Source organism: Schistocerca americana, chromosome 2, assembly GCF_021461395.2.
Source record: "Schistocerca americana isolate TAMUIC-IGC-003095 chromosome 2, iqSchAmer2.1, whole genome shotgun sequence".
NCBI lineage: Eukaryota > Metazoa > Arthropoda > Insecta > Orthoptera > Acrididae > Schistocerca > Schistocerca americana.
In genome coordinates this window covers 290520592-290542871 of record NC_060120.1, presented here as the reverse complement: position 1 = coordinate 290542871, position 22280 = coordinate 290520592, and the positions used below count along the sequence as shown (strand labels likewise).

At 40.1% G+C, this 22280-nt stretch overlaps 1 protein-coding gene across 1 annotated transcript in view; it reads right to left on the bottom strand.

The window, feature by feature from the left end:
• LOC124593673 (putative pyridoxal-dependent decarboxylase domain-containing protein 2) overlaps window positions 1-22280 on the bottom strand; it is an 80331-nt gene that overhangs the window by 41632 nt on the left and 16419 nt on the right. Inside the window, exons 5-9 of the mRNA XM_047131966.1 lie at window positions 14442-14589; window positions 13075-13247; window positions 6178-6249; window positions 949-1107; window positions 572-673 (exon numbers count right to left, since the gene is read on the bottom strand). Coding sequence (XP_046987922.1) covers window positions 572-673; window positions 949-1107; window positions 6178-6249; window positions 13075-13247; window positions 14442-14589 — 654 coding nt within the window. The remainder of the gene's footprint in view (window positions 1-571; window positions 674-948; window positions 1108-6177; window positions 6250-13074; window positions 13248-14441; window positions 14590-22280) is intronic.

The window sequence follows — 22280 nt, the reverse complement described above, 5'->3', positions numbered from 1 at the left end:
TGGTGTTCCAGACATCACAGCATTGTGTATGTCAATACTTCTCTTGCTGCAAACATCCCCATTTCCTGACTAAAGTTAGATGATGTGTACAAACCTGCAAAGCTTAGCAAACAATATGTCTGCATTCTCAGGTGCATGTGGATCACCGATTTATGCGGCACAGCATGAACCTATTGATACCATATTCATATGCTGGTAGTGGAATCCTGTCCAATGCAAGCAGCAATATCGCAAAACGATAAATCTCTGTCTTGATACACTATTATCTTGCCACTGTTGAATTTTCTCCTCTACAAAAGGCATAATGCAAACTTCTCACAAACAACCTACATTCAAATGGAATTTCTGAATGGGAAACCTGCTGCATTATCTTTCCTCATATACTGAATGTAGATGGCATTCCCCTGCCTACTTTGTGCTGGTCATTTTCATATTACCACATGTAGGTAAACTTCACACTAATTCGACTTTACTGAATGATGCCTTCATGGTGTTGCATGTATAATAGCTAGAAATGTATTCCTCCGATGACTTTTACCAAAGTTAACAACTCCATACACAGGCGACTTACCAACAAACGAAGGCATGGATATTTTGACAATCTTCTCCAGAGTTGTTCTGTCGATTCAAATGCTTGTCGTATCCTTTGATGGATTCCTTCTCTACCCAGAGCCTGGAAAACAACTGAATGTAAATGACAGCAACAAATGTTTTAAGAATATTACTAGAGAGCACACATCCACATCTGTAAATATTCCACACACAAAAAAGGGGCAAGAAGGGAAGGAAGGAATTCTATGACTTGTTGAATGGAGAGAGAGAGAGGGAGAGAGGGAGAGACTAATAAATGTTTGAAGTTGGGGGTGTAAAACTGTTAAAACCATTCCACCTCTCAAGTAGTTTATTAACTTCTCTCTGCTACTGCTCCTAATTGTTGCACACACTTACCTGAAGAGTGACCCAGAGTGACATACAGCTCAGCCGACGAGTGCTGTGGTCAGCTGTCAAACCAGCAATTATTGGAAGTGTGCTCTCACGAGGCACACCCACAGCAGCGACCAGCCTGGACGGCTTCATACTTGTCTGTTCAAACAGCCTGTACAACGTCTAATTCCATTAGTCAAGGAAATCATCTTAATAAAATCAAATCAAAAGACTGAAATTAAGACAATTTAGGGCTTCACCTTCTAAATGTTGCATGTATAGTATAGAAAACTGTGGGTCTACTATCAGACAAGACTTTTGGACCTGCCCTGTTAACATAGAAACACTAATGACAACTGAAAGCCCAAGGTGAAAAAATAAAAAATTGTGACACATGCCCCTTTTCCTTGATCATCAAACCCTTGTCACCAAGACACGTGATGAATATTTAATAGAGCCAAAGGGAGGATAAGAACCTGGTACACTTGTCACATGCCTTCAGAGGAAGGGTCTGTTCAAGAACATTTTTCCTCACAAGTGACTCATTATTTACCCCCTCAGCCCCCGCCCCCCCCCCGCCCCCCCAATTTCCCTCATACATTTTCCTGTGTCAGTTTTTGCTACTACTTGCTATTAAGCACTGTTACACACTGTATAAAAGTCTTGCCCTTAGGCACTCCTCTCAGCTTGACACCCCAAGCAGCAACTACTGACTGATACATCCTGCATGGAAAGGTACAGTTGCTGAGCCTCTGGCACTTCTCTCAGTTTGGCTTTGGCGCCCCAAGCAGCAGCTTGTTTTGCTTTCGCCTTAAATTGGCCCTGTTCAAATGTAGAACACGTGACGGTATCACAGACAGTTGTTTGCATTTATTCTACATAAGTTTTATCGTGTCTTCAATGTAAAAGTTTTTCCATCACAAAAATTAGTTATCCCATAGATTTCATTTTACACAAGTTACAACAAAGGCCAAAAGGTTTGAATATTATTCTAAGTGTAATTTACGTAATATTTTATGGAAACTTATTGTTCACTAAACAAAACTATTATTATGTTCTAAAAACACACAACTTTTTCATAAATAATGTGATATTTTATAAAAGCCAAATATACTGTCTTTTACGTGTGGCATATTTTATAATCTGGAGATTTCTCTTTTGTAATTTTATAAAATAAATATTAACATTATTTTATTCCTTTGCAAAAGTGAGAGAAGATAAGTTTACATAAAATTGTTAATAATACAGAAACCTGATGTCATTATAATCATTAATCTGAACAATACAGCTTCTAGAACACTAGAAGTTCATGTTTCAATATAGAGAACTGAATACATACAAAATTACGAGTCAGTAGCTGACAGTCAAGAGGTGCGTTAGTCTTTGTTTCAGCAGCCTACAATACATCTGTTGTCTCATAAAGGCACAAGTAAGAAGCTATATTTAGTGCTAAAAAGCTGAATAGTGGATTTTCACTCTTGTGACCATTTAAAATGAGGAATAAAATGTGCTGTAATTTGAGAAACTGTTTTTAGTCTGTCAGTAAAAAAAATCCGAGGCCTGCGATCATTTCCTACCAAAATGATAAGTAATGTATTGAGGATAAGCAAAAAGATTAGTACATTTTTCTTTATATTATTAATCATGAAACTTTTTAGTAAATGATTTCTCTTTCCTTTAAATTTAAAAATGTTTTACACTAGCAATTTGTAATGCATGAAGTGTACACAATTTGGATACAAAACAGCAAGAGTTGTTTTTCATGTAATTTTAAAAAGAGGACCATTTCAATACTTCAAAAATTTGATTACAACACTGGATTTTTCATAACAATTACAGAGTGATGAGGTATTTTCCTGTGAGTACTGGAGGGGAGTGCAGTTCTGGTATTCAGCATAGCTCTGGTGAGCAAGTCTCTCCAATCACATATTTTAAGATCCTCAGGTGAAGCTGTTAGATGCCTACCATTCCAAAAATGAAACCAAAAATTAGCATAAACTTTTTGTAGTTTGAAATGGTGTTGCTCAAATAAATTTAAATTTGGGTAGAAATAGCTGAAAAGTCGCATACATGTCTTTTTTTGTCCAATATTATGATGTTGCCCGGAAAACCTAATAAAATCTTTTACCATCTGTTACCTAACAACTGGGGAAGGAGGTCAAACAGACCACAGAATCTTAAAATTTGCCCCACATCTGTCAACTGGCTCTTGTTACAATATAAAACACACTGCAGTAAAACAGGGTTCAGCATGTAGAACTGGATGCAACATGTAGTACTGAAAAGTGCTCGACCCAGTGGTGGGCTCAAGTATTCCTCCTGCATTCATGGCTGGAATGAGGACTGCTGCAACCACGTGACACACTTCCCTAGCCAAAGTGTGATTTTTCTCTATCTTCGTCCTTCCTCCAAATGACTTTAGGTCCTGCACTTTGACATTGAGGTTGGACAGGCAAATGAACAGTTTATCTTATGGAGGTTCTGTTAGCTATTTCATCTCATATGTTCTGCCCTTTATTCCCAAATCATCTGGTACTCAGTAAAACAAGACATCCTTCCCTTTTCTGTGCAGTTAAGGATGGGAGTTCTTGATACCGTTACAATTGGCATTGTTCTTGAAATCTTCAGCGGACTGATATTCAATTGCTTTTTACATTTCTCAAGCACAAGTGGCTGCAACTGTCAAAATTTCACCTTCATTACTGGCGGCAAACTAGAAACTTAGCTCACAGCTTGAGGTTATATCAACCTCATGGCACTGCCTACGGGTCTTTCCTTGTGCATTTCCACGGTAGTTTCACACAACACAGGAGCCTGTATCCATTTAATTCGACAGCTCCCACCTATCTGTGGAAGATATCACACTTCCATATTTCAGTGGTTCCTCTAGTCAAATGGGCCTTTCAGTTCTGCTACACGGTGAACACTTATTTATGATTTAATTTTACTATGTGACTGATGTATATTCAGTGATCTTGTTGATGGATCTTCCTGTCAGGCCAACAAATTTTTGTTCTAAGATGGTGGTGAACTATATACTCTTCGATGCTGTAAGCTTCCTCCTTTTCTCCTTCGCCTGTTTCTATCACTTCTGATCATCTATCTATTTCTATAATGATTTCGCAATGTGCTTGTCTAATGTATGACTTTCTAACAGACCCTCTGGAGATGTACAGCAGAAAAAAACACGACACAGATCTGTCAGTCCATGATATTGGTGATGAGGTAAGAAAACTGTCCCGAAACACATGTGCTACAAAACGCCACTGTTTCCTGCGCATGTAACCCGACATCAATATAGGATATGATCACCATGCACACGTACACAGGCCGCACAACGGGTTGGCATACTCTGGATCAGGTGGTCGAGCAGCTGCTGGGGTATAACCTCCCATTCATGCAGCAGTGCCTGTCGAAGCTCCTGAAGTGTCGTAGGGATTTGAAGACATGCAGTGATACATTGACCGAGAGTATCCCAGATGTGCTCGATAGGGTTTAGGTCTGGGGAACAGGCAGGCCACTCCATTCGCCTGATATCTTCTGTTTCAAGGTACTTCGTTAGGAATACTGCGTTACCATCCATCAGGAGAAGGGTGGGAACCACTGCACCCCTGAAAAAGCGGACATACTGGTGCAAAATGACATCCTGATACACCTGACCTGTTACAGTTCCTTTGTCAAAGACATGCTGGGGTATAGGTTCACCAATCATAATCCTACTTCACACCATCAAACCACGCCCTCCATACAGGTCCCTTTCAAGGTCATTAAGGGGTTAGTATCCGATTCCTGGTTCAAACCAGATGAAAACCCAGCGAGAATCACTGTTCAGACTATACCTGGACTCGTCCGTGAACAGAACCTGGGACCACTGTTCCCATGACCACGTACTGTTTTCTCGGCACCAGGCTTTATGGGCTCTCCTGTGACCAGGGGTCAGTGGAATGCACCTTGCGAATAAACCATGTCTGTTCAGTCGTCTGCAGACTGTGTGTCTGGAGACAACTGTTCTAGCGGCTGCAGTAAGGTCCCGAGCAAGGCTGCCTGTAGTACTCCTTGGCTGTCTGCGGGCACTGATGGTGAGATACTGGTCTTCTTGTGGTGTTGTACACTGTGGACGTCCAATACTGTAGCGCCTGGACACGTTTCCTGTCTTCTGGAATCGTTGCCATAATCTTGAGGTCACACTTTGTGGCACACGGAGGGCCCGTGCTACGGCCTGCTGTGTTTGACCAGCCTATAGTCGCCCTAGTATTCTACCCCCCATAACGTCATCAGTATGTGTTCTTTGAGCTGTTTTCAACACACAGTCACCACTAGCATGTCTGAAAACATCTGCACACTTACTCGCTGCACCATACTCTGAGATGCACCAACACATCTCGGCGTATGTGGACTGCTGCCAGCGCGGCCGTGTGACGACCGCAGGTCAAATGCACCACATGGTCATACCCCGAGGAGATTTAAACCCGCAAACCGCCCACCAATGCGTTGTTTCACCATGTATCAGCATTATCCTTAATTTATGAGCATGAGTGTAGCATATTTAAATCACACACACTACAAGAAAATTGATCATGCACCTGCTGTGTTTTGATTCAAAGGTTCATACAGATATCCGTTTGTATGTGTCAACTTACAACACCACTCACATTCGAAGTTTTTATGTTCACTGTGAAAAGCACTGACAGGAAGTGTAGGAGTTGGCCCTCTTCCACCTTCTGTAAAGCTACAAATATTTTTGAACCTCATGTATCTCTCCTGTGGAAACTGTGCAGAGAAAATAAGCAAACAACACCTTGCATAGTGGTATAAAAACAGTCATCCTTCTTGGGCTCAATCTGTAAATCAAATGGGAAAAAGCCTCAATGTATGTTACATTAAAAACTTCACAGTGATTTGAAAATACTGAGGTAGACACGTATGCCAGGATGGAAACTATTCTTCCTTAACAACTGCAAAAAAAGTGCACTGTGCTACATATTCAGATTTCAACAGTAAGTTCAAGGAGGCATGCATGAGAGAAGAGCTTCAACACAAGGTGAGGAATTTTATATCCGCAGCACAGTCGCACCAAGCCACCACACCTTCATAAAAGTACTTTTGTGCTGACTTTGAGCCACTGATGTATTGGCATACAAGCAACTTTCACTAGATGGCAGAAAATAATGACTAGTGACACTAAAAATTTGGACCAACTGAAGATTCTAAATTCCTGTTATTGTTTCACTGAATGTACAGGAAAAAGGATACAACCATAGGCAATGTAGGAATGCCTAACCATGTACCGATCGGCAGAGTAAAGCTATCTGCAATTCTTCCAACCTGAAAAATAGAAAAATTAAGATCAGGATTTGGTTGGACAGTAAATGATTGCTACATCAAGAAAATATCTAAATTAATGTCATTATACAAACACATCTCACAAAACAATAAACCTGTTAAGTGAAGAACTCAAGCAACTCAACTTCTTTTCAACCACATCCTGAATGCTGTTTACATTTTCATTACTGGTATTATAGTGAAAGTCACGCTCATATTCTGGAAAAAGCCACCAGGTATGGGCTGTACGGTGGAAGAAGCAGTTAAGTACTGAATGACAGTTTCTTTTGGTTGTCGTGGTGGCACACACATTTGTGGATACCATTGTCATTTAGAAACAACAAAGCCGTTTATCAAACAATGGAAAATCCAAGATTGAATAATAATGACAATATTATGGAAAGGATAGATTGGTACTCACTGTATACTGGAGATGTTGACTCACAGACAGGCACAACAAAAAAACTGCTAAACAAGTAAGCTTTCGCCAAAACGCCATCTTCTGCATTGAATGACATGCACATAAACACATTCATGCAAACACAACTCACACATATGACTCCAGACTCCACTGGTCTTGGCAGCCAGAGAAAGTGGTCATGTGTGTGTGTGTGTGTGTGTGTGTGTGTGTGTGTGTGTGTGTGTGTGTTCAATTCCTAAGAAGGATTTTTGGTCGAAAGCTTACTTGTTTAGCATGTTATGCCTGTCTTCAAGTCAACATATCCACTATAAGGTGAGGAGCAATCTATCCTTTTCATAATAAATGTGTTTGTCAATTGGATTATCTTCAACTGCGCTTCCAAAGTTTGAGTATAATAATGCATTGCAATAAATTTACTGCTGTAGCCTAAAAACCTCCCCCCCCCCTCCTCTCCTCCCCACCCCTCCCAAAAAAGTTTAATTTTCAAGCCTGTGACTGTGTCTTGATTTTATATGGCTGTGATGTCTTTGTGCAGGTAATCTGTCTACCGACAGTTTGTTTCACATTTACATTGGTGTAATCAAATTTCATCTGTGTGAAAATATTATGAAGAAAGGCTTTACCTTCATCTGATAATGAAACAGAAGCTGCCAACAAATTGTACATCTAAGATTTCATTTCTAGAGTGAGCACCCACGGAGCCTAATTAAGACAATGAGATGTGACTCAAACATAATTGTTAAATTTCTAATATGGAAGGAACAGTTTATGATTTGGTGATGTACTGGTCTCTTGAATGAAGTTGTCAACTGGTTTCTTCTGAGAGAAATTGGTTGCTGATAAATGGGGGGGGGGATCCAAAAATGATGCCAGGGAGTAGTAAGTGAGGACAAATACTGTAGAGATTATCTGAGGTTGGACTAGATACGTGAAACAGAAAAATTAGAATCATGAAACAGAAAAATGAACACATGTGAAGGGATCAGTGGAAACTGCTTGGGAAAGGAAATGCAAAAAGCTTTTCCACTACTGGCTGCAGAATGTTTCAGTACCATAGGAATATTTACACTGCATGACAAAATAAATGAAGCACCCAGAACACATGCTCAAATGTCAAAGTATCTTTGTAGATGCACACTGTCAGCGGGTAAGTAAATGATTAAGAGTTGCAATTTTCTGTGACAGAGTGGCCAACAGCATACATTAGTGTTGTTCGTCTTTAGTATCATTACCACGCTTGGTAGGGTATATTAGGGATGTGGACAGTACCACATGTTTGAGTGATCACTGTGGATGACACTAAGATGCTGCATACTTCTGTCAGAGCTTTACCACAAGGTTCTGGCTGACCACCTTTGACCGCCCCAAGGGAGGGTCCCCCCATTGTGCATCAAGCACATCATAATTGCTTCAGTCTGTGCCTATCATCCTAGAACAAGACTGGACTCCCTGGAACATTCTGTATCATTAACCTTAACTGATTGGAGACCAGCAGCTGCTGGACTAGGGAATTACTGTCCAACGCATAGGCTGCCAATAACAACACAACACAAACATGTTTGGAGTGGTGCCATGACTAAGAAGCACAGACTGTGATTGAATGGCACTGCATTGTATTCGGCAATCAATCGCTGTCTGCCCTACCCCACATGACCATCATTGGCAAGTATGGCAGTGATCTGGGGAAAGGTCCCTTTCTTCCACTGCTTTGGAGATGCACAGCATTGTTACTCCTATTGTCATTGTATGGGGAACCATGGTGTATGACTTCAAGTCACAATTGGTAAAGACCAAGAGAACTGAAGCCACAACAGTATGCAATGGCCATTCTGCATCCTCACCTGTTGCTTCTCATGCGACAGTAGTATGGTGACATTTTCAACAGGACAATATTCATCTAGATACACCATGTCTCTATGAACTGTCTGTGTGATGTTATGAGGTACTCCTGTAGCTAGCAAGATTCCCAATCTTCTCCCGAAAGTGACATGTGAGGAGTCAACTCTTAATTTCAAATCCATCCTATTGCCAGTATCCAGGATATCAAGGACCAGTTACAGCAGTTATGGACAAGTTTGCTTCAGGAGAGGAACCAATAGCTTTATGACACCCTTAAGAACTGAATCAGTACATGCATCAAGGTAACAGCAGGTGCAACACGATACTGATAAGTGGTCTCTCATACTGCCAAGTTCTTTGCAAATATCACTCTACTTTGTAATCAATGAAATAACATACCGTATTTACTCGAATCTAAGCCGCACTCGAATCTAAGCTGCACCTGAAAAATGAGACTCGAAATCAAGGAAAAAAAATTTTCCTGAATCTAAGCCGCACCTGAAAGTTGAGACTCTAAATTCAAGGGGAGAGAAAAATTATAGGCCGCATCTCCAAATCGAAACAAAGTTGGTCCATTGTAATATGAGACACAATTTAGGTGGAATGAATGATGATACAGCTACAGTAGTTTGGTTCGAGTCGTAAGCTTAGCAGTTAAGCTTTACCAGGTAGCCACTGCTATGCGTCAGGCGCTCCGTCCGTATTTATACGGGTACCCTTCCTTTTCCACGTGCTTCGTCTGGTTTGAATTGATTGCTTATTTTTCTTTGATCTGATAAATGCAGTTTTCTTTGTTATAGGTGTTTACGTCACTCTAAGCTGAAAATGCATTACTGTACTGTCGTGCATTGTTTGTCGCATTCTGATAGTGCGTGTTAACGGCCTGTCGCCGCTCGCGGCATGGCTTGCTTTTGTGCGCGCTACCGCTGCTTAAAATTTAAAAAAAGAAAGAGAGAGAGAGAGAGAGAGAGAGAGAGAGAGAGAGAGAGAGAGCGAGAGAAATCGTCTCATTAGCGAAACAATGGCAAGAAACTGCTATTTGTTGTTACTTACACTGCTGCTTTCTTTGATAATGATCAACAAGAACCAAATAATAGACTGCGTATGATAGAAGATGTTCTGAACGAGAATTTAGCGAAAATTTTTCTCAGTTTGAAAATCTTTGCAGGCGCCATTACATTCTACACAGAAATTAGAGTCATCTTAGATTTAAAAATCTAGTAAATTGCCGTGCTTCATTTCTGACGGTATCACTATTAAGCATAAGAATATTACGAATATAAACATGACATGGTATTTAGGCTACATTCTTCAGCATTTGCTGTTGTCTTGGTCTAGTTTCATAGTTTATTAGGCAGACAGGATTTAAATGAGATAGCAGCAAACATGAAACAATAAATGGCAAAATGTTTATAGGTGTATTCTTCTTATGGTGACGAGAATACTGCATGTGATTCACAATTTATAAAAGTTCCTATTAGCAACCATCCCTTCTCACAGATTGGAAAAAATTCAGAATGTAGAGTTGGCTATATTGACAAACATCTCAAACAGTCTTGCCAGTCGGATTTTCGTAGTACATTGAAATGCTGCTACATTCGAAGATAAACAATATGGAATTTGTATTTACTTCGTCGGATAATGTATGAAAATGCACTGGTCAAAACTCGGGGCGGAGAAAATAGCTCGTCTTCCACCTTTTTTTTTAAATTTATTTACTGACGCAGAGGTTTTGGCACCAGTATTTATCTTTGTGCCTACAAAGCATGCCTGTGTAGCGCTACATATATTCGATGGCAGAAGTAAGTTGTGGCGGCACCCACCAACTTTTTTCAGAATTTCCGCTTGCTTTGCACTCGATTCTAAGCCGCAGGCGGGTTTTTGGATTACAAAAACCGGAAAAAAAGTGCGGCTTAGATTCGAGTAAATACGGTAAACCCATGAAATTTCATTTCATTTATCCTCCCATACTGGGATGTTCATTTTTTTTGTCAGGCAGTGTAATTATGTATCTTATCGCCCGGCTGAAACATTTACTGAGGTGGTGTGAGAAAGGCACGAAGAAAAACACAAGACCAATGTGGATGGATAACATGAGAGAGAAAATAAGATGTAGACCTCACATCAATAAAGAGTGGATGACATGAGGTAATAAAAGCAACAAGGGTGATTAGTGTTAAACATCTTGTTGACAAAAGGTCATTAGAGACAGAACAAAATCTGTACTGGTAACAATGGGGAAGAAAATCGGCCATGCTCTTTCAAAGGAACCATCCCTGCATTTGCCTTAAATAATTTATGGAAATTATGGAAAATCTAAATGTGCTAACCACTGTGCAACCGCACTCAGTACAAGGTAATAGGGTACAAGGAATCCTTGAGGTGGTACAAATGTGTTAATGGAAAGCTCTAGGTGGAATATAACTAATGGAAAGAGTAAAGGAGAAGATTATCCAAATAGCTGAGAGGTTGAGTGGTCAGTAGGAGGGAGATCAAAACTTACCTGCAGTAAGCAGGTTCAAATGGATACAGATACGAAGAGACTTCCAGAGCATAAACTAGCATGGAAAGTCGCATGAGTACACACTCAGGACTGCATATAACAGCAGCTGCATCAACAAGAACAATGAACAACTTGCTGACTTGAATTCAACTATTTCAAAGAGACATCTTAGACATCTTCAACACTTCTACTTTTTCCTTGCATAACAACACCCTGGCTCATTTGGCAACCGTAAATCTCTGATTCCTCACTGAAAAGAAAACCTCAATGATGCAACATAACTTTATTCTCAGATTTGTCACATTTGGACTATTTCGCCTTCTTAAAACTGAAAATTAAATGAAGGGTCTGGATTCAACTGATTTGATGGCTGACTGAAGGTTGTGGCACACTCAGGGCAATTCTGAAAGCCAACATCTCCAAAACATTGACGGGTCTGTGCCTAATGCTGAGCAATGTGTCACATTACACTTAGAATAAATACAGTCAAATCCACATATCTCTGATTAAGGATTTATTACTGCCTTAGCCTATGAACTTAATGAACGCACCTAGCATGATATCCCCTACCATTTCCTACATCAGCCACACACTGGCTACGATCTGGTTTACCAAGTGAAGGACCACCCATCTCTCAAATGATCAAGGTCATACACAAGCTCATATGCAATCACTACTGAGTTTTCCGCAGTGGCTTGACATCTAGCAATCACATGTAAGATTTAACAGAAACTGATGAAATACTTTTATGGGGCAACACCTGATCGCTAAGCATGCTCAACAACACAACAGCCATGACATCATCAATACCTGCTTCACCAGGTTCCTGTGATCTCTTCCATTGCGCATGTGTATGTATCAAATGGCTTCCAACGTTTATGTGTACACATTAATTCGTAAGATAAACCCTTGTCTTAAATGTTTTGATTACAAAGCCCTGTGAAAAAACTGATACATCTCTTAAATTATTATTTATAGCCTACTTTTCACGAACCAACTATCATCACTAGCTGCTGAAGACTGATAATGCTCTCCTACTGTTTATTTATTTATTAGCTGAGCAACTGCAAACAGAGAGGCAAAGTGCAGTTTTTAAATCTAACAGAAAAATTAGTGCATGCGAGCATGTGAGACATACAAGGGAAACAAAGAAAATACTATCATGCCCAGAAGATGAATCTGAAAACTGTAATACAAATTAAGATACTGTAACACTGAATTGAATGGGGTTGGCAGAAGAAAAGGCTAAATCACGAGATTTTGTGTTAGTGGATGTTAAATGTTTCATTAAACTCAAAGATAAGAACATAGCTCAATAAGACAAATCAGTCTATATAGCAGACAGCATTTTCTAGAGGTACGTGTGAAACTACTTGTTACCAGCACGTGATGCATTCAAAAATGCAAAAGATAAATTAATCACACTAATCCTTATGAAATTGAAGACTGGCACTTTTTCTCACTGACCATTTCAATTAAAATGACATGACACCAATAACAAAATTCAGCTTCTATTCTCCATTTAACAATTTGTTTCCTCAATTTAATGGAAAAGAGTAACAACTCTTTTTAACAAATGTTGTTATGTTTTTGTTATTTGTTATAAATTTGTTGTGGTGTTGATAAAACTGCATGTGAGAGTTAACTTACAAAATAAATTATTATTTCATAGAGTAAAGTTTGGACCAGACAGAGTAACCAAAAGTAAGACTGGGGTTTAACCTTTCATCAATGGTGAAGGCATTAGAGGCAGAGCATTGGTTTATTTGAGGAAGGATGAATGAGGAAATCAAGTGTGGCCTGCCAAAGGAACCATCATGGCTTTTGGAGGAAGCAGTTTAAAGAAAACTTTAACCTAGAGAGCCAGACATGGATTTGAACCTTGCTCCTCCCAAACAAGTGCCCAGTGATTGTATTCTGCCCCATCATCACTCTGTTTGTGGAGCCGTGGAGTTATCATCATCCAACAATGGCAATGAACGTAACGGCACTAAACAGTGCTAAAGTTTTCACTCTCTGTCAATATATCTGTTATTGTTCAGTATTAGACAAAATAATTGCTTACCATTATGTCACCAAGTGGAGATGGTGGCTGAGAATTTGGAGTTGCAATGCTGGGCTGAGCAGCAAGGGCCAGTGCAGCCAAGCCGTGACCACGGAGGTGAAGCCACGCATCGTGGTGTCTGCACAATTCATAAATCCTAGCAACTGAATCGGCGTGTCCGGCAACAGCTGTCCCTGAAAAGTACATTGTTGGATTGAGGACTGGCAGTTTTTCCATACAAAGCGAAAGCTAATTTTATTTTATGCTACTTTGCACAAACTAGCATAGTAAAGTCAAAGTTTAAAAGGTGCTTTTTTTGTTTTGTTTTTTGACATCATATAATACAAAATTAAATTCAGAAGTACCCCTGGTCACATACCATAAGGGGCTTCTGAATTGTGGATGAAGATGAGGAGATTTACATTTACAAAGCAGAAGTAATGAGCTTAGTTTTCAACTGCTTAATCTGGTAGGTAGGTAGGTAGGTAGGAAGGAAGGAAGGAAGGTAGGTGGGTGGTTGGGCGTTGGAGTGAGTGAGTGGGTGTGAATCTCAGAGTTCCCAGAAATGACCACTCTGTGGTGACCGCTGCACACCCGGCCGTTACATTTTAGGTCCAGGGTTGAACATCTGATGTCTGTCATCCGATTACTGCAGGCACACTGCACGGCGTCTGTTTACGGTTGACAATGAATAACTTTGACAACATCTGGCAGCCTTCATTGTCTGTACCTCCCTCCACCTATAGCAGAGAACCACGTGCTCACTTCACTTCATCCATCCCAACACCGTTACAAAACTATACTTTGTTGCACAATCAAACACTAACTGATCAAAATTTCTGGTATCCAATTTTTTCTCTACCTTTTAGTGTCTGACACTGGGAATTAAAAAAATATGGCTACATGTGCGTGGATTTTGTCCAACACATCATGCAGTCATAGCACTACATGCTCATAGAGTTCACTGGTCCTAAACAGTAAGCTCTGGGGGCAGTATTCAGGCACCAACTCTGTATTACCATGGAGGGTTTCACATTTAATTAAATACGTGCTACCTTCAACCAATTACTGCCAAATAGTTAGATTGGAGTCTGGTTAAAAGAATAAGTACATCAGTTACTAAAGAATTCAGACATCAAACAAAAAATGGCAAGTGAGGTTACTTGAACTTGCCTGCATTCATCTTATCACTTTTTGTTAGTTGTTTTCAAGTTGGAATTCTGGAAACAGCTCAAACACCAATTACCTATCATTAAATCAATATGTAATTTTCAAAGTTACTTGCATAATGAAACAGTGCAACATATAGAAAGAAGTACAAGAACTGGAACATTTAAAGCAATTTTTAAATATGATAAAAATTGCTTTTTTCTTCCATATGTTATTACCTGCATCTGCCAAAACAATAAGAGGGATCCGCCCTCCAGCAGCATCTTCTTCCATAAGCCTCTCAAGGGCAGCGACATCAATTTTCTGCTGCGATCCAAACATTGTGTTGCAAGGCACTGGGCGAACACAGAACATTGGCAAACCCAACTGTTAAAAGGACAAAATGCTAATACAAATTGGGTTGACACTGATGAAACGTATGGAAGAAAACACGAAAAAAGTGAATGAATTCAGCTGATGTGAAGAGACAGAGGCGTTAACATACATAAAACTATTCACATTTCTATTTCTATGTTTAATTATTTTTAAAAATAAAATGAAAATCTGGATGATATGGGTGCTACGCTATGTCCCAGTTGCTAGTGCTCACTTAACCAATAAGACTTAGCTAAAGCATAATAGCCATCAGGAATTTCTTGATTTTCGGATTGGGAGGAGGGAGAGCTGTCCCCAAAACAAAGGTTGATTTGAACCCCATAATACTTAGCTAAGCACAGTTCTATTGGAGTAGGTATGCTCTTTTGTCCATCTGACATTTCCAGTCTACAATCACAAGATATTGTCCTTGGACTATCGATTTCGGGCGACAATGATCATCCTCAGATCCGGTACCACTTTTACTGGCCAATGACTGATACAAATTAATAAAAGCAATGAACCCAGAACAGAGGCACCTCCGACTTTACATAATCCCATCCAGATCAAATCAATTCCCTGTTTATTGACACTGGAATGCAAACTTCTGCAGGGTTGCTACAAGTTTCCCATTGTGAAATCCCCTGATTGCCACACAAGTTTTAGCATTTTTCCCTGACAAATTCTGAGATCTCAATGGTAACAAAAGATTTAAGTTGACAAAAAGAAAAGGACTTCTGTACTTCCAAATGTGTGAGCAAAACTCTTAAGTACTAACATCAACATCTTTTGTGATGAACTGTTTCCAGATGGAGAAAGCAAGTGAAATGGTATATACGTTTCATTAAGACCACTGATGTCATATATTTCAATAAACCTTTTGTGACAAAAATATGCATTTCGTTGGAATGGCAAGAAGATTTAAAATACCTTCACTGATTTCAGAAATAACATCAGAAAAAAGTAGGCCTCTTGAAAGAAGTGAACAAGGCAGGGAGGAGTTGTGTAAACCAACACTATAGGTGACTGCCAATGAAATGATGGTTCTACTATGTTTGTTATTGTTGGTTATTACCCACTGTGTTATTTCTATTATTTTACAGGTAATGTGTGATTTTTCTTTCACGAAATACATGAGTACATAGCATAAAAACTCCCAGGGACTGGCACAATTTTCTTCTTCTCATCATCCATACTTTCTAATATATAAACTACTTCTGAAGTGCCAAAATGTACTAGAATAAACAGAATATCTATAAAACGCCACACTGTACAATATACTTGCAGTGAGACAGTCACAATTCTTGAAAACCATTGCCCGTGGCCTCTGGCCTGCCCTGGAGCACCACAGTCCCGCATCCATGGATGTTGTTGTTGTTGTTGTTGTTGTTGTTGTTGTGTGGTCTTCAGTCCTGTGACTGGTTTGATGCAGCTCTCCATGCTACTCTAACCTGTGCAAGCTGCTTCATCTCACAGTACCTACTGCAACCTACATCCTTCTGAATCTGCTTAGTGTATTCATCTCTTGGTCTCCCTCTATGATTTTTATCCTCCATGCTGCCCTCCAATATTAGATTGGTGATCCCTTGATGCCTCAGAACATGTCCTATCAACCGATCCCTTCTTCTAGTCAAGTTGTGCCACAAACTCCTTTTCTCCCCAATTCTATTCAATACCTCCTCATTAGTTACGTGATCTACCCATCTAATCTTCAGCATTCTTCTGTAGCACCACATTTCGAAAGCTTCTATTCTCTTCTTGTCTAAGCTATTTATCGTCCACGTTTCACTTCCATACATGGCTACATTCCATAAAAACACTTTCAGAAACTACTTCCTGACACTTAAATCTATACTCGATGTTAACAAATTTCTCTTCCTGAGAAACGCTTTCCTTGCCATTGCCAGTCTACATTTTATATCCTCTCTACTTCGACCATCATAAGTTATTTTGCTCCCCAGATAGCAAAACTCACTCACTACTTTAAGTGTCTCATTTCCTAATCTAATACCCTCAGCATTGCTCGATTTAATTCAACTACATTCCATTATCCTCGTTTTGCTTTTGTTGATGATCATCTTATATCCTCCTTTCAAGACAATGTCCATTCCGTTCAACTGCTCTTCCAAGTCCTTTGCTGTCTCTGACAGAATTACAATGTCATTGGCGAACCTCAAAGTTTTTACTTCTTCTCCATGGATTTTAACACCTACTCCGAATTTTTCTTTTGTTTCTTTCACTGCTTGCTCAATATACAGATTGAATAACATCGGGGAGAGGCTACAACCCTGTCTCACTCCCTTCCCAACCACTGCTTCCCTTTCATGCCCCTCGACTCTTTATAACTGCCATATGGTTTCTGTAAAAATTGTAAATAGCCTTTCTCTCCCTTTATTTTACGCCTGCCACCTTCAGAATCTGAAAGAGTATTCCAGTCAACACTGTCAAAAGCTTTCTCTAAGTCTACAAATGCTAGAAACGTAGGTTTGCCTTTCTTTAATCTATTTTCTAAGATAAGTTGTAGGGTCAGGGTCAGTACTGCCTCACGTGTTCCAACATTTCTACAGAATCCACTACGGAATCCAAACTGTTCTTCCCCGAGGTTGGCTTCTACCAGTTTTTCCATTCGTCTGTAAAGAATTTGTTTTAGTATTTTGCAGCCCTGGCTTATTAAACTGATAGTTCGGTAATTTTCACATCTGTGAACACCTGCTTTCTTTGGGATTGGAATTATTATATGCTTCTTGAAGTCTGAGGGTATTTCGCCTGTCTTATGCATCTTGCTCACCAGATGGTAGAGTTTTGTCAGGACTGGCTCTCCCAAGGCTGTCAGTAGTTCTAATGGAATGTTGTCTACTCCGGGGGCCTTGTTTCGACTCAGGTCTTTCAGTGCTCTGTCAAATCTTCACACAGTATCATGTCTCCCATTTCATCTTCATCTACATCCTCTTCCATTTCGATAATATTGTCCTCAAGTAGATCGCCCTTGTATAGACCCTCTATATACTCCTTCCACCTTTCTGTTTTCCCTTCTTTGCTTATTACTGGATTTCCATTTGAGCTCTCGATATTCATGCAAGTCGTTCTCTTCTCTCCAAAGGTCTCTTTAACTTTCCTGGAGGCAGTGTCTATCTTACACCTAGTGAGACAAGCCTCTATATCCTTACATTTATCCTCTAGCCAACCCTGCTTAGCCACTTTGCACTTCCTGTCGATCTCATTTTTGAAACGTTTGTATTCCTTTTTGCCTGCTTCATTTACTGCATTTTTATATTTTCTCCCTTCATAAATTAAATTCAATATATCTTCTGTTACCCAAGGGTTTCTACCAGCCCTCGTCTTTTTACCTATTTGATCCTTTGCTGCCTTCACTATTTCATCCCTCAAAGCTACCAATTCTTCTTCTACTGTATTTCTTTCCACCATTCCTGTCAATTGTTCCCTTACTCTCTCCCTGAAACTCTGTACAACCTCTGGTTTAGTCAGTTTATCCAGGTTCCATCTCCTTAAATTCCCACCTTTTTGCAGTTTCTTCAGTTTTAATCTACAGTCCATAACTAATAGATTGTGGTCAGAGACCACATCTGCCCCTGGAAATGTCTTACAATGTAAAACCTGGTTCCTAAATCTTGGTCTTACCATTATATAATCTATCTGAAACCTGTCAGTATCTCCAGGTTTCTTCGATGTATACAACCTTCTTTTATGATTTTTGAACCAAGTGTTAGCTATGTTTAAGTTATGCTCTGTGCAAAATTCTACCAGGTGGCTTCCTCTCTCATTTCTTAGCCCCAATCCATATTCACCTACTAAGTTTCCTTCTCTCCCATTTCCTACTACCGAATTCGAGTCACCCATGACTATTAAATTTTCATCTCCCTTCACTATCTGAATAATTTCTTTTATCTCATCATACATTTCATCAATTTCTTCGTCATCTGCAGAGCTAGTTGGCATATAAACTTGTACTACTGTAGTAGGCATGGGCTTCGTGTCTACCTTGGCCACAATAATGCATTCACTATGCTGTTTGCAGTAGCTTACACACACTCCTATTTTTTTTATTCATTATTAAACCTATTCCTGCACTACCTCTATCTGATTTTGTATTTATAACCCTGTATTCGCCTGACCAAAAGTCTTGTTCCTCCTGCCACCAAACTTCAATAATTCCCACTGTAACTAACTTTAACCTATCCATTTCCCTTTTTAAATTTTCTAACCTACCTGCCCGATTAAGGGATCTGACATTCCACGCTCCGATCCGTAGAACACCAGTTTTCTTTCTCCTGATAACGACGCCCTCTTGAGTAGTCCCCGCCCGGAGATCCGAATGGGGGACTATTTTACCTCCGGAATATTTTACCCAAGAGGACGCCATCATCATTTAATCATACAGTAAAGCTGCATGTCCTCGGGAAAAATTACGGCTGTAGTTTCCCCTTGCTTTCAGCCGTTCGCAGTACCTGCACAGCAAGGCTGATTAGGTTAGTGTTACAAGGCCAGATCAGTCAATCATCCAGACGGTGGCCCCTGCAACTACTGAAAAGGCTGCTGCCCCTCTTCAGGAACCACATGTTTGCCTGACCTCACAGCAGATACCCCTCTGTTGCGGTTGCACCTACGGTACGGCTATCTGTATCGCTGAGGCACGCAAGGCCCCCCCCCCCCCCCCCCCCCCCACCAACGGCAAGGTCCATGGTTCATGGGATGGATCCATGGATAAACCACAAAAATCCGCTGCATTAAGCCACACACAAGACAGATCTGGACTGCAGGCAGATTGGTGAGACTAGATCTGGTGGGAAGGGTCTGCACATTAGTGGGAACCGAATGGCTTCAGATCGGCAAGCCTGATCTGTTAGAGATACCCACAGCAATGACCTACGGTTTTGGCCTGTGATGGAAATCCACTCGTGTGGCCAGCTATTAACATGTCACAGACACCATGTTGATGAATGAGACCATGGTGATCAATCCATGCAACAGGTAAGTTGCGTGAATACTCAGAGAATCAGTACGAATCAGAATAGGTAGCAACTCACTATAAAGATGATCGCCAAGCCGCAGACAGGCAAATAGAAATGACAATAACATTCTCATAACGAAATTTTTGGCCATAGGCTTTGTCAGAAAATGAGGGCTCACACATTTTCATACAATCACTCAAACACAACTTGTGCATACGACTGCCATCTCTGGCCACTGTGTCAACAGTCTCTGAGAATCATATCCAAACAAACCACTCCTCATGCCTCCCTGCCTCTTGTCGGCAGCTGCTAGGCTAGCGGCAAGGTGAGAAGCAGTAAGAATGAGAGTGTTGGGAAGCGACGCACGTACTAAGCTGCGCCAAGCCAGTGATGATACATGACTTCTCAGTAAACAAACCTTTACATCTACCAAGACAAAAACAAGATTTTTCCAATTTTTTCCCCCCAAATTTCCCTGAAACATTTGAAATTTCTTGATATTTCCTGATTTCCAGAACTTGTGGCAGCCATGCTCTGTTTCCTATATCGCAGGTGAGTAATGAAGCATTGTTTATCCTTCCTCTAATTTTATAATTTTCCAATTAGTGCATGTGTTTGCATGGTTCAAACAATCTCATGATTATGTTAAATCGAATATGACTACTGTCTCAATTTATCATTTAGCCCTAAAGTGGGCCACACTCAAAAGAATACATCAATCTTTTTGTGGTTATTGTTTCTATGCAAGTCTTATTAGCTGCTCATTTGTACATGGGGGTTTCATGTACGACAGAAACGTTGTGTCTGGCGTTGCACTGGGACTGATGCTGGAGAGGCAGCATACTCTTTGCCCCATTTCTGGGACTGACTGGTAGCATATCGGTTTTAGCTTAACTAGATGCATTACGAGCAGCCTTGGAAGGAAGCCAGAGAAAATAAAATCATTCTGCCACTTAGAAAGGCGTGTCATCAGCATCAGCTCAGACAACTGTATACTAATTTAATATTTTTTTAACTGATGAAGAAGAATGCCTGTGGTTATCGGGGTACATGAACTCTCAGAATAATCAACACTGGAGTTCTGAAAATCCTTATCACTTATGTCAAGAGCCTCTGCGTGTTTTGGAAACATGAGTGTCATGTGCAATTAGAGCAACATGAATTACTGGACCAATGTTTTTGCCCAACTCTTATAGAGGATGTGTGTGTTCTTTCTATGCAATTTTTATTCCAATATACCTTAGCTATTACATATTTTCATTTTTAATTGTTTACCCATTTTATGCACTTTTTTAAAAAATCACATTATATGCCTACAGTATGATGCAATAAATGTACATTGATTTTTGTAATTTGTTTCAATAAAATGTGTTGTCAGTTGGCATGAGAGCCAACACCGGGATACAAGAGGAAGCCGAAAGGCACGCGTTTTAGCTCACGCAGGCCTGGCGTGAGGTCTGGAACAGGTCAAGAAAATTAGAATTTAGAAAAAAATGGACGTAGCTGGTGGAATACTTAACTTTAATCCGTTAATGGTGAACGTCGCTCTTGATGGTACATTATTCATAATATCAATAGTAACTGGTAATGGCGCCTTGCTAGGTCGTAGCAAATGACGTAGCTGAAGGCTATGCTAACTATCGTCTCGGCAAATGAGAGCGTATTTTGTCAGTGAACCATCGCTAGCAAAGTCAGTTGTACAACTGGGGCGAGTGCTAGGAAGTCTCTCTAGACCTGCCGTGTGGCGGTGCTCGATCTGCAATCACTGATAGTGGCGACACGCGGGTCCGACATATACTAACGGACTGCGGCCGATTTAAAGGCTACCACCTAGCAAGTGTGGTGTCTGACAGTGACACCACAAAATGGTTGAGTCTGATGTAATTAATGGTATGCCCATACAGAGGGTGTGAATGTTTGGATATGAAGTAATGAAAGGCACCTGCAGTCTTTTGCAAGCAACAGATTTCATTTTTGTATTAAATGCCTACCACTTTGGTCACTGGCTGTATCTTTTGTAATGACTGCTATATGCATTTCTGTATTCAAATTGTAGTCTACAAGTGCATGACTGCATATCAATGTGACCACACCAGGTGTTTTCTGGCATGCTGTCTTTTACATATAGCTCACGTGGCTGTGTGACACTGGTTGTAAGCACTGTTGTTTTACTGTTTTTCTTTTTGCAATAAAATTCAGACTGTTTGGTGTTCTTCCTTCCTGACCCAACCTCATCTTCAGACAGGTAAGCAAACAAGAGAGTGGAACTAACAACTGACAAAAAGACACCCCGTCAAGTGTACACACTACCTATGCACCTGTCACAGTATTATGGGGTCTTTTTAATGACACTAACTGCCCTTCAGTCGGATCGATAGATGTGTGATGTTGCAGTATGTAGTGAAGTAAACACTCTTATTCATACATGATACGTTACTTCACTACTATTCTGGAAACACATGGAATTATGATTTAATTTTATTGTCTGGCTAACTCACAAAATTTTAGTTATGTATGACTGACTGAATGTTTGGACTGTAACCACAGCATATCTGTTTCATGCATTATACAGTAGTACACTCACAAGAAAATTTCTACACAAGCAAAACTGAACAGAATTTCAGTACTTAAAAGAAGAATATTTTAAATCCAACCAATGATGGCTGATTATTATCGTTTAAAAGGCAAGAAGGATTTGTAAGAAATGATAAAATTCTAAAAATCCAGATATTT